Consider the following 14,817-nt stretch of genomic DNA (forward strand, 5'->3'; position numbering starts at 1 on the left):
CCCCTGGATCACTTCGCTCCCCTCTCTCCTCCCCCCTCTCCTCCCCCCTCTCCTCCCCTCTCTCCTCCCCCCTCTCCTCCTCTCGCCGTGTCCCTCTTCGCTCTCTGCAGCTGTACATACTCTGCTTTTTAATTAGACCGACTCACTAGCTCCACCTCCCTCGGCTTCCTACTCTCCATCCCCCCCCCCCCCCCCCATCATCCTCCCCCCGCCCCTCTTGCTCCCTCCCTCTTTTTGCTTACAAGGATACGGGGGCTTGCATGGCGACACGGAGAGGAGGTCATGATGGAGAGATGCAGAGAGAAAGAGGGAGAGAGGGAACAAGACAGGGAGAACTGAGAGGAGCATCTGAGAGGATAACTGCCTGTTTGCTCACTCTTGTCTTCTTGCTCCCCCTCCTGTCCTTTCACTTCCACTCACGGCACAAACGCACAGACAACTAGGTAGGCACAGCGGAGCACAGAGCTGTGAGGGATGGATAAAAAGGTTCCCACGTGAAAGCCATGAATCCGCGGGAGAGAAGAGGAGGGTGAGATAGAAGAAGACACAGCCAAAGAGGAGAGGAGGAGAAAGAGTGGAGGAAAGGAAAGACAGGAGAGGAGCAGATGGACTCTACACAGAGGAGAGGAGACGGTGTGAAGCTCACCGAGCAGCAGTGACAGAGAGGTGGGAATAAAAGCAAACATGAACGCCAGAGGGATGGAAGAACGGGAGGAAGCAACGTGAAGGAATAGCGGAGAAGAGGAGCGAGCGCTCGTGGGAGAAAGAGACAACACAGAGGGAAACAGGAAGAGAGAGATGTGGTATGTGTGACTCAGTTCTGTGTCCTGATGGAAGATAGTACAGCAATCTCCCCAGTAGCCTTCTCTCAGCATCACCATAGAGATAACCAAGTGAGGGGAAATCAGAGATGAGGACAGATTTAAAAGCAACACACAAGTATCTGTTTCTATTTACTGAACACGAGTAGTGAGAAGAATTTACTTGTTGTTTTGTTTTGGCTCTTTAAATTCTGCTGAATTGTACAACGAAGCAGAGGCAGTGTCCTTGCATGCGTGCACACACACGTGCATGCACACATTTTGTTTATGTGTTTGGCAGGTGCGTGCATGCACACATATTTGTTTTGACAATGGGGGTGTGTTCATGTGCTCGCGATGTGCCTCTGCTTGTTTTTGTGAAATGTAGTGAAATTGGATTGCGTGTGTGTGTGCGAGTGCGTGTGTTTGGAAACTGGGATTTGCTTTACTGCAGGTGTGGGAGTTATTTTCTGAGATTGTGCAGCTTTATGAGGAGCTTTAAAGAGTGAGGAGCTTAGATTGGTCTGTCAGTGATGTAGCTTTGCAGATTCCAGCAGCATGCTTTCATTGCATATTTGTCATGAGGCAGGACAGTGCGTGTGTGTTTGTGTGTATATATATATATATATATATATATATATATATATATATATATATATGTGTGTGTGTGTGTGTGTGTGGAGGGGAGAGGAGGGAGGGGGACGCAGAAAGTTGGAGGAGGAGGCACTGAGTGAGGGAATTCCATTTGTATGGATCTATGTGTGTGTGTGTGTGTGTGTGTGTGTGTGTGTGTGTGTGTGTGTGTACCCTAAGCAAGGTCCAGTGCTGTACAGGCTAGTCCTCCCATATAAATTGTTAATGCAACATTAACACACTTCAACATTATGATCACACATTTAGATGTAACAGTTTATTCTAGTTTGCACGTTTTCACGTTTCTTAGTTAAGTAATCTTGTCCCTGTCAAGCATGACACACACGTAATTGCACATACATTCTCTTGTGCATGCACACCATCACATACACATGCATGCGTTTACCACGCACAGGTGCATTTTGCACACACGCACTCGCTGTGTGAAGAAACGCTGTGCTGTTAATCCTGTCCGTCTTCCCACAAGTCTTTCCTCTTGTTCTCTCACTCCTTCTGCTGTGCACTACTGTATCTTTCTCTTTCATCTTATCTCATCAGCGGCTCTTTTAAGGGGTCAGCTATCTCCATCTCCCAGCTTTCTTTCTTTTTTTCTGTCTGGCAGCCCTTTTCTAACATTTCTTATAAACGTGTTGTCTATCTCCACCACTTAAACGTCTTCACCCGACAGCAGTCAATGTCCTCTCTTATTCTTTTACTTTGATTTACTTCCTCTACACTTGGACAACCTGTCTGTCTGCAGGCCAGGTGTTTTCTCTGGACTGACAGCGACTTGGCTTTATAGGTAACACACTATGATGTACTCTTGGGACATTAGTCTGGACAGGGACATTGCAACACGACAGCCCAGCAGAGAGTAGCCCCCAGGGAGTGCACTGTGCTCTACGTACCTACATGAAGCATGCTGCTGTGCACTGGACATGTCAGTCAGGCCACCTGTTCTGCTTTGTTGCTGACAATTCACGCAGAGAACATAGGAACTTCTCTGAAACCGCGGCGGAGTGGAAAAGAGAGACAAATAAGCTCGAGCATAAATTAACTAACCAGCCAGTGAGACAAGACAATTAGGCTGCAGAATGAGTGCAAGAGAGAAAACTATGTTTACTCTGGCTTTCTTTCACACACACCCAAACATCCTCAAATTTGCTCACAATTGGCCGAGTATGCTTATGACAATCCAGTGGCCTACATATAGGGATTTTATATTAGGCAGTGGATTTTGGTCAAAAGATGACAGATGGAACAAATCATTTATGGCACTCACACCCTAAAAGTTAGAAATAATCCACCCATCCTTGAAGGAAAGTGGAACAAGTACGGCGGCCGCAGTGACCTCTTTCGTAATAAGCTGTCATTTACACATGTTTATGTGACTTTTAAAGTAATGATAGAAGTAGAAGATGTTCAAGTATTTGCTCTGTGAGGTGAGCAGGGCATTACAATAAAGCATTGAAAATGAATTATAACTCATCATTGTGAATTATGAACGTCTGTCTTGCTAATGAACAGTGCTGAGATATGGAGCATCAAAGTTTCACATCCATCCATCAAAGTTATGCTGTTAATTCTGAAGATGATTTTAAATGTTTGTCTCCTAAAACAAATCAGCAGGAACAACATTTCCCAGATAAGACATATGAGCTTCTTAAACCTCCTTCCAGATCTGTGCATTGCATCCCTATTCAGTATCTGTTAAAAATGAATGTGAAAAATTGTGTGTGAGGTGAAAAGGGAAAAGCAGAAATATCAGGTTAGAACCTCTTTTTTCTTTCACTAGAGTCTCTCAGTCAAAACAATAACAAAGGACAGAATTTAATGACATTGTGAAGTAGCATGAGATCCTGGGAGTTGTTGTCTTGATTGTTAAACAACCACCATTAGCGATTCAAATCTTAAAAAAAAAATTTAAATCAATGTTTAGCTTAGCATCTAGCGATGTCTTCTGTTTCTCCCTCTCACTCTCCTGCTGTCTCTTGTTCAGCGAGTCTTATAATTTGCTATTCCTCCGCTTCTTTTAGTGATAATGATACATGTGAGGAGTGTCCTTTATTTGCCGTGTTACAGATAAGCCTCAGTGAATTCGAAGGGAGGCTCCTCACTATGGAAATCCAATCGTTAGCTGCTGTAGTTCACCAGCCTTCAGTAGCCGGTGCGAATCATCTGGAGAACGTTCAGGCTCGACAGGACGCAGAATAACATTGGTGTTCAACGGCGGTGCGTTGAACATCCTGTGGGGTTTTCACACCTCTGACACACCCAAAATGTGAGAAAACCCAGAAGCCATAGCAAAACAGTGCACATTGTTTTCGGGTTGAAGGTGCACCTGGTCTTGAGAGTATTTCACAGTTGGAGCAAATCAAGGGGGTAAAGTGGATATGACGCCATGGACAGGCGACCTAATTAAACACTTTAATTTAGATTACTGATTTCTCTGAACATTGCTGGAAACCTTTGGGATGATATGTCTCGTCCTTTTTTAGACATTTTAGTGTGAAAAAGTTTCATATTACACCTTTAACTAAAAAAAACGTGCATGCCAAACTAGCCAGGACACTCTTGAAGGAGCGGTCTGTATGATTTAGTGGCATCCAGTGGTGAGATTGCAGATTGCAACCAAGTGAACACTGTTCAACTCACCCTCCCAAGCATGAGAATCTACAGTAGAAATGTAAACATATGGTAAAAACATGCTCCAAAAACACAACCTTTCTCAGTTTCAGGTGATTATACACTATAACATTTTTTATTATTTTTATTTTTTTTTTTTTTTATGGAAATGATGTTCCATTCATGATTCTATTCATGCCAGTAGATTCTCCTAAATCCTACACACTGGACATTCAAGTGAGCAAAAAGTGTTTTCTTGCCACTTTGGGGCAGCGGAAGCAACTTGCAAACGCTACCACGGCAAATGATCGTCTTTTGAGTTGTAGCTACGTTACCCGACCGTCACACATCCAGCAGGCACACAGAACACTCATTTAGAAATGCGTTGCCGGCCACCAGATGAATGTTATATGAACACTGACTCTCTTTTTTAGCTCTGTTTGTCTCTCCACTAACTCCTGAGGGACATATTTGTCATATTTGTCATGCCCTAATTGGTCCACTTTGTTCACCAGTTAGCCCCTAACTTCGGCTGTTGTTTCTCTTTTTCAATTTTTGCTGACTAGAGCTCCAAATTTAAAATGCGTGTAGGCGTGTCCTCCTCTAAGAACTCACATGAAACAAGGGATGCATCACGCTGCCCATGGAAGAGAGAAAATAGTCGCCAGCTTGCTAACAACTAATGTTGATTCCTCGAACAAGAGATAAAGTGCAGCTGTCAGTGCCAGTGGACTCTCAGAGATCATCTGTGTGTATAGACTTTTGTAGACACTTGGCATCTAGAGGTCAAGTGCTTCAACTCTGAGCCATGGTGGTTACCACTTGGGCAATAACTTCATTTAGAGGAAGGGGAAAATAAATCCTCTGTCTATTTGTATATGCTGATTACAGAAAACCTCCAGTGCAGCTCGTGCCTCTTGAAATATGGCTTGCTGTGATTGTAACTGACCAAATTGGATGCCAGTACAGTCATAAACAAACAAACAAACAAACAAACTGACGTTTACTGCCGGATGCTTTTACACAAGTGTCTGACAGGAATGACAATGTCTGTGTTGCCTCACATAATGAATTAAGAATCGTAATTTAATTTACGTTTGTTTCTATAATTTAATTTGCTGTTCAGCATTACCACGCTTAAGATTTCGTCAGCCAGAGGAAGCAGGAGTAACACCGCTTCCTGCTTTGATTATCAGCAAAGAACCAATCTTATTCCCCAGACCAATAAAGATGATGCGTTTACTTGGTTTCCCTACAAGTTGTACATTTCTTATTCCTTCATCAATGAATAAGTGTATAATTTCGGGCTGTGTTTAGTTCCTGCTTTAGCACCACTTAGGTCTGCATGTGGATCTATTTACGGACGAATCTTTGTGCCCACAAAGTCTTTTATGGGCTTACATGTGCATTTTTTATGCGCTCGCTGGTTTCATAGTGTCCAATAAAACGAAGCATCCCCCTGTTTGAGATGTTGCTCTGCTCTGCTGCACACAATGCTTACCTAACAAAATAGTCATCTACAGGCAACTCCCAAGGAGCTCTTCTTGAATCGAAGATCTCTTTGGACAAGAAGGTAAACACCACAATGGCTCATGCACTTTGCGTCTGTTTGGTGAGCTGACTGTGTTGTAAGTTCCTCTGACAGAGCGCAGGTATAACTCTTACGCTCCTTGTGCTCACAGGACCAATAACCGATCATATAGCTTTTTTTTGTTCCTCTCCAGTTCTCCCTTAAATGCCCTGACATGCTGATGCTCCTGATTTACCACTTCACTGAACCCTAACCATGACATTTCCTCTGCTGCCAGGGGTTGTTCCCTCCTGCTTGGCTCCCTGTCCCCCTACCTCCGCCTCTTCTCCCTCCTACTTATTCAGATTTCTACTCCTCTTAGTTTGCTGTGCGTTTCATTGCCTCTCTAAATATAACCAAGCATGTCTACCTCCTCTCCTTCCTCTTCCTCTTTCTGCCTCCTCTTCATCTCAGTCCTGTCTGACAAATTTTAAGCGTGCCTAGACAATCCAATCTGACATGCCTTTACATAACAATTCAATCCACAGCACCTTCCGCCTCCTCAGCACAGTGAGAACCAAAGGTGTGTTATTGGCATGGATGCAATTCTCAACATCCCTGAAAGACTCTGACTCAGAATATTATTAGATCAGCGCAACCAGAGTCTTGACTTCTTGTATTTTGAATGCAACACACAGCCATGAAAAGGCACACACCGGAAGGAGGTTAGAAGCCCATATTCACCGAAAAGCCTTCTCGGAGACGCAGGCAGGGAGGCTATAGTAAATCTTAAATAATAACCACAAAGAGTTATGACCCTTGCTGGCATTATGCCGTTGCACACCTTCCTCCTCTTGCCTGGTGATTTATCTCTTGTCTGCCAATAATGCTCAACATGGAAATGTCACATGTGGGGCAGGACTGGCCTCAGCCCAGAGAGTGAGCCCATGCAGCATTAAGAAGGTCTCAGAAGGATTCATTAAACTGTCGGCGTAAATTTTGATCCGAGGGTAGTTTGCGGAGTGAGAGGGAGGAACTGTGGATAGAAAGGGATGTGGGACAAAGAGGCAGCAGGAGAGACTGTGGCAGAGCAAGTGGTGGCGTAGGAGAAGAAAAAGATCTGAGTGACGGAGGTGAAAAGACAAAAGAGAAAAAGCCAGATGTAAGAAAGATGAAAAGAGGGCATGTTCAGGATGACACCCCCATAGAATGAGTGAGGGTAATGGTCCTACGACGCGTGGATGGAACACTGAGGAAAATCTGTCAGGGTGAAGGTTGGGAGTAGAGTGCCTTTTACAGGGGATGGGTTTGGAAGACTGACGACGGGTATAAAAATGGGATATTTATGAAAAAACAGGAGCGGAGGAAACACGATTTTTTCCAGGAAGGAAAAAGAAAGGAAAATCCCCATCAAGGTCAAATGGACAGCGTGGATCCAAGCAGGTTAATGATATGCCGTATAGAGCAGGATTCAGTCCTCCATGCTTGAGACATGTGTACCACTACCTAGAATGAGTTGGTCTTCTGTGTGATTCAGAGTTAAGCAGTTCATCTGTATACACTGCAGTGATAAGAAAGTAAAATGAGAAGGAATCCCGTGGTTTTGTTTCTAAATTCATTAATATATCTGAGTGTGTATGGTTGATATTTCCCCTCAAGGCTCTCTCTGCTGTGATTTTAATCATAATTAATCCTAATAACCATGTTTTTAAAGGGGTTGACGGGAAGGGGGGGCACAGTTGTGACAAAGATCCTCCTCCTCTGAGCCGGGGAAAGAAAGAGAGAGCGCGAGGAAAACAGTGGACGTAAATAAAAGTGGCAGCCCCTCGGGTATCTCTCTCCCTAAATAACCTGGGAGCTGTGAAGGAGTCACTAATTACCCCTCCCACAGAAGATAGGGAGCACCGAGCAACGGACAGTCACACTTGCGCACAGAATTAGCCCGGGCCTGTCAGTGTCGGAGGCTATCACGATGAGATAACAAGGAACAGATCCATAGATGGTGTAAGGCAAATGACAGCATCACGCCTGACTGCTAGTGGCACAGACAGGAAATGGAAGTGATATATACGTATCAAGGCCACAGATCGTCAAAAACAGACCGCAGAATCAGAGTGACGAGAACATACTACTAACTACAGCATGGCGGACAGACTGTCACGAAGTGACCGGATGAATCAGAAAGGATGTCAACATGACAGATCATCAAGGACTGATAACAGGGCCACAGACTCTTAAAACATGGAGGAAAAAGAAAAATCCAAAGATGCACACATGTGAAGAATAACAACCACGCTGTGTGCCCGAGAGGTAATAATACTACCAGTGCTGACGCTACTACAACACAGCTACTTTTAACAGTAATGAGGGAGAGGAATATCGAACAGACATAAAACATAAGTATCCCCTTCAGGCAATGTGAATAGGCCTTAATTACAATCTCTTGTCACTTGTTTTGAGTGTGTATTTCTCCACCGCTGATGATATTCCGAGTGTTTTTTTTCTTTTGCCACCTCCATCCTTTCTCTACTTTTTCTGAATTGATGTCTTCTTCATCCTGCTCTCGTGCATTTCAAAATAGCTGCATGTCATATATCTTCTTCATTATCCTGAGGCACAAGCACATTGTGTTTCAATAGAAATGCAATAATATGGAAACAATTACAGTCTCTTACTCCTCTTCTTTCTTTCCTTTGTCTTTCTCCTCACTCTAGGAGCTCCTACTCTCTTCAGCCATGAGAGACTGAGTCACCGAGAGAAGAGCTAAGAAAGAAAGAACAAGAGACAGAAAGTAATAAACTAAAAAGGGGAGTAGGAAAGAGTGAAAAAGTTCCTAAAGACAGGCTACTATGGGGAAGCATGCAAGCCCATCCCATAGTTTGGCCATCCAATCTCCTGAGGTCCCACGGGACAAAGCAGGTGGAGAAGGAGGGGCTGCCAAGCCAATGTGATGGACACAGAGAATGGACAGGATGCATTCCCTTCCTCTCGACTTGTTTGCAGGTAACCTCTCTGGCCTCGTCAAGACTTAACCTTCCTGGAAAGTTAAATGGAAATGGGAATAAGAAGCAGAAGCGCACAACTTCAGTATGGACATGCTCCTTTTAAAGAATATTTGATGCTGCATATATTTATTTTTGTAACAGTATAAGAGTAGAGACCCATAAGGCTCTTTGGGTTAACATATGATCTATACTCAGTTTTTACTGTCTGTGCTTGATATTACCACACCTTGAACTGTGAATATAATCCACCTTTTTCTCGGGGACAATCTTAGTTGCAAAGGAAGTCCTCGTCCTGGTGTACAGATAAGCTGAGCAGCTATACACAGTCCTATAAAGAGACATCTATATCTCCAGTCTGTTCTGTGGTGAAACTGGAACCCAGTCAATAAATTGTATAGATCTTTCATTGTTGTTATGAATATATAGTAATGGAGAGATCACTTTCCTTGTTGACGCAGTAACACAACAAGGCCTTCACGACAGCAAACTCCCTGCAGAGCCTGTGGATGTTGGGGGAGCGAGAGAAGCAAGAGAAATGGTGAGCAAAGAGCCCAACCACTTGCTCACAGGCCGAACCAACGGCAAGAGCACCTTGGCGGACAAGTTGCCCGGGACAATGACTGTGCGCTCTGTGCTGCTCAATCGAGACTCCCCGGATATTGAGAGTCGCCTTAAGCGGCGCCGCAGCCGCACCCACCAGGTCCGCTTCAAAGACCTGGAGGATGGCAGCAGCAGCAGTGGCAACAGTGGAACAGGAGATAACAATAGCCATCAGAGGCCTGCCACAGACTGTGACAGCCCACATCCTCTTCGCAAACACAGCAGCAGGTCCCCGCAGCCATGGACTGACAGGGACAGGCCACAGACTGATAGTCTGCCAGGCCAGACCTCTGTGGTGGGCGCTGTGCGTGGGGACATGGCAAGTACTATTGAGGTGGTGGCTGCTTTTTTAGCCCGGGCCCCTCCTCATCCATTGACACCAGGCCCGACACGTCGATGCTGGGCACCGCCACAGACGAACTCCTTAACCTTGCCAATGACACGCAGGCCCAGTACGAGCACCAGCACAGCCATCCAGACCTCCCCATGCCTGAGAAAGCCCCAGCCTCTCACTTCCACTCACACACGTAGCCACAGCCTTGGGGACTCGGTCGGTGTGGATGGCGATGACGAACACGACTCTCAAGATGAGTACCTTACGCACAACCATGTGCCGTCTGGGGCCAAAGATCAGAATGGCCCTCATGGCCATGGGGATCGAACCGTTGTGGAACGAAGGTCTAAGGTATCCAGGGCAGACCTTAAGTCAGCTGTTAGTGTGTTAAAAACCTCAAGGCACAGCTGCCCCCCTTCAGTCCTTCATAACACTGAGCCATGTCACTGTTCCTCTGTATCCTGCCGAGACGGCCCGAAGCGTCAAGGAAGCAGCACTCCCTCGGTGGTCAGGAGGAGAAAGCGGCTAAGTAGGACAACAAGTGACCCTGGAAAGGAAGTGCACTACTGTACCACTCCCACGCAGACTGAAAGCCCCAGCCCATCCCCGCCACCCTCCGATACCAAAATCAGTACCACCCAGGTTCAAACCGAGAGCCCTCGCCCACCTCTAAATTCAAAGTACTGCACCACCCAAAGTCAAACTGAGAATCAACATCGGTCTCCACCTTCGAGTGACGAACAATGCACAACCCAAGTTCAGATTGCCAGTTCTCATCCGGCCCTACCTCCAAACGCTGAACAATGCTCCACTAAAATACAAACAGACTCTCCCTGTCACTCCTCTCCTAATCATAAACCTTGCACTACGCAGACACAAATTGACAGCCCCGTTGCTTCCCCACCTCTGACGGAAACACCCGGCTCAGTGCAAATTCGCCCTGACAGTCCTGTAGTCCCAACCGCAACTCAAGACCCTCCCACCACCCAAATAACTACTGTGCCTTACTGTACCTCCCCGCCACCTACAAGTGCGACAATACAAACCCCTAAACACTGCGCTAAGCCACCTTGCTCCTCCCCAGCTAAGCCAGCTTGCACCACCCCACCACCGCCCAAAGCACTGCCCATTCCTTGCTCCACCTCTGCACCCGCTGTGATCCAACACCCTATCCCCTACTATACTGTTGTGTCGCCACCAACAACCCCAAGCACAGCTGTGGTCTGCTCCAGTCCTTCCTCAATTGCACCGCCATGCCCCACCCAAACCTGCACCACCCCCATCTCAAACTCAATGTTATCCCCTCCCTTAACCTGTTCCACCCCGACCCCAGCTATAACCCCTGGTGTAACACCTTGTGACCCCAGCAAACATCCAACCAGTGCCCCAAATGTAAAACATCATCCACCATCAGGTGCATCAAATGCTACACCATCTACAAATCTAACACCCTGTACATTTGTAACGCAAACAGCCCTGTCTTGCACCTCCATATCATACTACACCACCACACATCCAGGCGGTCCCCATGCACCTCATTTAAATCAAACTACACCTTCATATGCCACTGTCATACAAACTGTATCTCATTGCAACATCCCATGTCAAGCTCTGCAAAATACCTCTTCTGCCAACACAGGCATAACCCCCTATTCCTCCCCAGTCCCCAAACTAAAATCTTGCACTTCTCCACCTCCACTTGTGAAAACTTATGTTTCCACTCTTCCAAACTTGCAACCGTGTGCAACTCCGACTAAAGCCGTCCCTCTATATTCTTCCACATTTCGTGCTGCACCACCGTACACACCCCCCTCCTTCAATGCTCAGGATAAGAGGGGCATTCGACTTCCACCTCCTCCCCCACCACCTCCACCCTACACACCACGGAAAAAAGGAAACGATCCACCTGGTCCTACAACCCGAACACCCATGCTCAGGGCAGACGGCAAGGCCGGCGAGAAAGATAAAGAGAAGGAGAAGGAGAAAAAGGAAGATATAAAATGTACAAACTCACCCAAGCTGTGTGAGAGAGCCAGCTCTCTGAAGCACAGAGCTCAAACCCCGCCAGTCGCTGTGATGAAGGGAGAGAAGCAAGCCTCCTCCTCCTCTCCTGCCAAGGCCTGTTTTAAGCCCAGCTGTCTTAGCTCAGCCCAGGCTCAGCTAGGGGCGCTACACAAAATGCTCTGCTCAGGAGCCAACGCCAGGCCCACCACTCCCAACAGCCAACATGCTCTCCCTTCAAACCAGCAGGGCTGCTCAGGAGCCAGGGGCTGCTCTGCTTCGGGGGAGCGGCCTACAGCCGGACCTCTGACTGCCACCCAGGCTGACACTCTAAGACAGGTCCAGGAAATTCTGGGAGGGTTGGTGTCTGGGGCCAGGTGTAAACTGGACCCTGCCAGGGTGACAGAAAAGCTGCTGGGCCCTAATGGACCACTGCATGATATCCGCAGCCTGCAGACCCAGCTTCACAGCCTGGAGGGGGTCCTGGAGACCAGCCAGAACACCATTAAGGTCCTGCTGGATGTCATTCAAGACCTCGAGAAGAAGGAAGCCGAGAGAGATGGGTGAGGCTGTATTTTATTTTAGTGGACAATTTACATAATGAAAAGCTAATGGCTGCGTATTGACACCCAACTGTTGTAATCAACCAGGATTTCAGACTTTTGTCAGGTTGTAACGTTTCCTTAAACGTGTGTTCAGGCAGCGGGGAACTGGGAAGGGGAAAGTCCTACTTCCTAGATAAGAGCGTTTACATGACAACAACAAACTGGCAACATGGCCACCCCTGAAACTGTACTCCGTTTATGTTGTCACTGTACAGAAAAACCTCATCCTCATCCATATAAACCTACACAGGGAAAGAATGGAACTCAAGACGTCAATATTATTTGAACACTACATTTCTACAAGCTTTGATCTACTGTCGTTTTTAGCAAACTTGCTAGGCTAGATTGGCCATTTCACCTTACTTTTTACCGTATTTGTGTGCAGAGCAAGAACATTTCTTACCTTTTTACCTGAGCTCTCAAAAACCGCCCACATTCCCAGAAGGATATTCCTCGTTCAGCAGATTTTAAAGTATATCCCCCCCCACTCAAAGATCATAACTTTCCCAGTTCCCAGTTGCTCCTGAACACACCATTAGAACTGCTGACTTTCTAACAACTGCTGACATTAGTGGGTCTGAAGGCGATTCATGCTTGCTGTTAATCAGCCCTTGGCTAACGAAACTCTTGAGTCTGTAGAAAGGCTAGTGTGCTCAAGGCAACGCCTCGCTTTGTTTTATCGTAGAGCTTTTTTGTAAGACTTTTAAGAATTCATACCTGAAAATTTAAAGCCCAAACTTTATCTCTTTGGGGGTTCACTGCACACAATTCAGACAAGCACCGCTTTGATTGGATAAAAGTGCCATCTTCACTGAACTGATATGAGAACAGTTCAAATCTCCTTTCACACAAAACAATTTTAACCATGTGCTTCTGAGGCTAAAACTGAGATATGTGAGACCCTGCTCCTGCCCGGAGTGGAGTTTAGTATGGGGCTTTACGCTCGCATATATTAGTGCAAGTGTAAACTGGGGTTAGACTATTCCTGGGTCAGCATATACCACATTTCACATTTGAAAGGTTAAACAAAATCCCCCCAGGACTTTATTTTTTGAAATTTCACACAGCAGGGACGATGACCCCCGGACCACAGCATTGTTCTGTGTACCACATGCCCAAGGTGTTGTCCAAAGGTAGCGTTAACAGTAGTGTGAAAAGTGTCGTAGCCTGGGGGTAAATCAGGGGTTTTGGGAGTCAGCTTGTTTGGGTTTAAATGCTGTGTGACAGCCCTGAGCCAAAAGAGGAGCTATCCCATATTTTGAAGTTGTAAATGTGAAATGACTGGAACCCTCAGGCTAATGGAGCTGTAAACCCAAGGCTAACAGGACCGCTCAGCCCAGGGCCAAGTGCACTATGAGAAACCATCTGGTAATATTTAACAGTCAGTGTTCTCTTAGCCTCTATTGAATTCAGATAGATAGATAGATAGATAGATAGATAGATAGATAGATAGATAGATAGATAGATAGATAGATAGATAGATAGATAGATAGATAGATAGATAGATAGATAGATAGATAGATAGATAGATAGATAGATAGAAAGATAGAAAGAAAGAAAGAAAGAAAGAAAGAAAGATAGATAGATAGATAGATAGACAGATAGATAGAAAGAAAGAAAGAAAGAAAGAAAGAAAGAAAGAAAGAAAGAAAGAAAGAAGAGAAGGATAATGTGCAGTAAATTATGAGTGCCTGGTACTTTGGAGACCTGCAAAGTAAATGTCAGCATGTAGCTTAAGTGCCAACTGTTTTATTCCAAGACAGTTCATTTTTCTACTAAGGATCTGGTTCCACACATACAAACAAACGAGGGCCAGATGCGATGTTGTGATCACAGCTTTGCACTAAAAGATGGTCTCCTCTCTCCTGCAATGGAGGAGACAAGTGGGTTGTTGTAGGCAGATTATTCTTCTTCACCAAAAAGGGAATATATCCACAGCCCAGCAGTAATAACCTCCCCGCATCGTGTGCTGTGAATATTACAGATAGATGGTTGTTGTGCCTGAGCTTTGCTCTGATGCGCCTCCTCTATTTATAGCCAATCCCAGTAAGCATTGTAAATACAAAGCTGTGTGGACAGAGCACAGTGTAAATTTGGATCGAATGACAAGGCTAGAGAAACAAAGTGGCTAAAACGGCAGGGTGAGCACCAGAAGAAGAGGGGGGAAAAGATTGAATTCCACAGATAGACAGCAGGGGAGCATCTGCAATTATTTTTATGAAGTCTCATGTCAGTCATCCAAGTCTCAACTCTCAATATACTGAAGAAATTATGTCATATCCGACTACAGGGAGCCTTTTGGGAGTTTGGTTGCACCTATTTAGCAGCAGCTCTCTTCCTCATGCATGTATGCAGCAGGCGCGGATAGATGGAAATCAGCATTTGGCTGTCATCTTGTTGGTGGTTTCAGATGCTCCATGCCTCTTAGTGTAAACCCTTTACCATTCTCATCAAGTCTTTAATTAATCTGCTTCCTACGTTGTAAGCTGCTTAGTAATTTCTGCCGCCTTATCGCAGCAAAATAGTACACGACGTGGGGACGAGAAAAATTCTTGGATAGGAAGCGATACACATGGACGGATGTGTGTCTGTGAATCCACGGAAAGGCTTGAGTGATATCTGAGCAGCGTAATCCAAATCACAGTGTTACCAGTAATGCCAACACTATACTTCGCAGGCATTGAAACATGTGACTGAACAGCCC

The 14,817-nt window shown here is 45.7% G+C and overlaps 1 protein-coding gene across 4 annotated transcripts in view; it reads left to right on the forward strand.

Annotated features, from left to right (window-relative positions):
• Positions 1-251: 251 nt before the first annotated feature.
• LOC138210523 (mucin-2) overlaps positions 252-14,817 on the forward strand; it is a 35,410-nt gene continuing 20,844 nt past the window's right edge. For 2 of the 4 annotated variants that reach the window (XM_069169722.1, XM_069169736.1), the window contains exons 1-3: positions 252-803; positions 8,283-8,571; positions 9,032-12,071. In XM_069169722.1, the coding sequence (XP_069025823.1) occupies positions 8,532-8,571; positions 9,032-12,071 (3,080 nt within the window). In that variant the 5' untranslated portion in view covers positions 252-803; positions 8,283-8,531. Of the gene's footprint in view, positions 804-6,440; positions 7,879-8,282; positions 12,072-14,817 lie in introns of those variants that run through there. The other 2 variants (XM_069169732.1, XM_069169746.1) reach the window with 2 other exon arrangements.

The sequence above is a fragment of the Embiotoca jacksoni genome, unplaced genomic scaffold, assembly GCF_022577435.1.
Source record: "Embiotoca jacksoni isolate LCO1_2020_lvr unplaced genomic scaffold, fEmbJac1.0.p SCAF_10, whole genome shotgun sequence".
Classification (NCBI taxonomy): Eukaryota; Metazoa; Chordata; class Actinopteri; family Embiotocidae; genus Embiotoca; species Embiotoca jacksoni.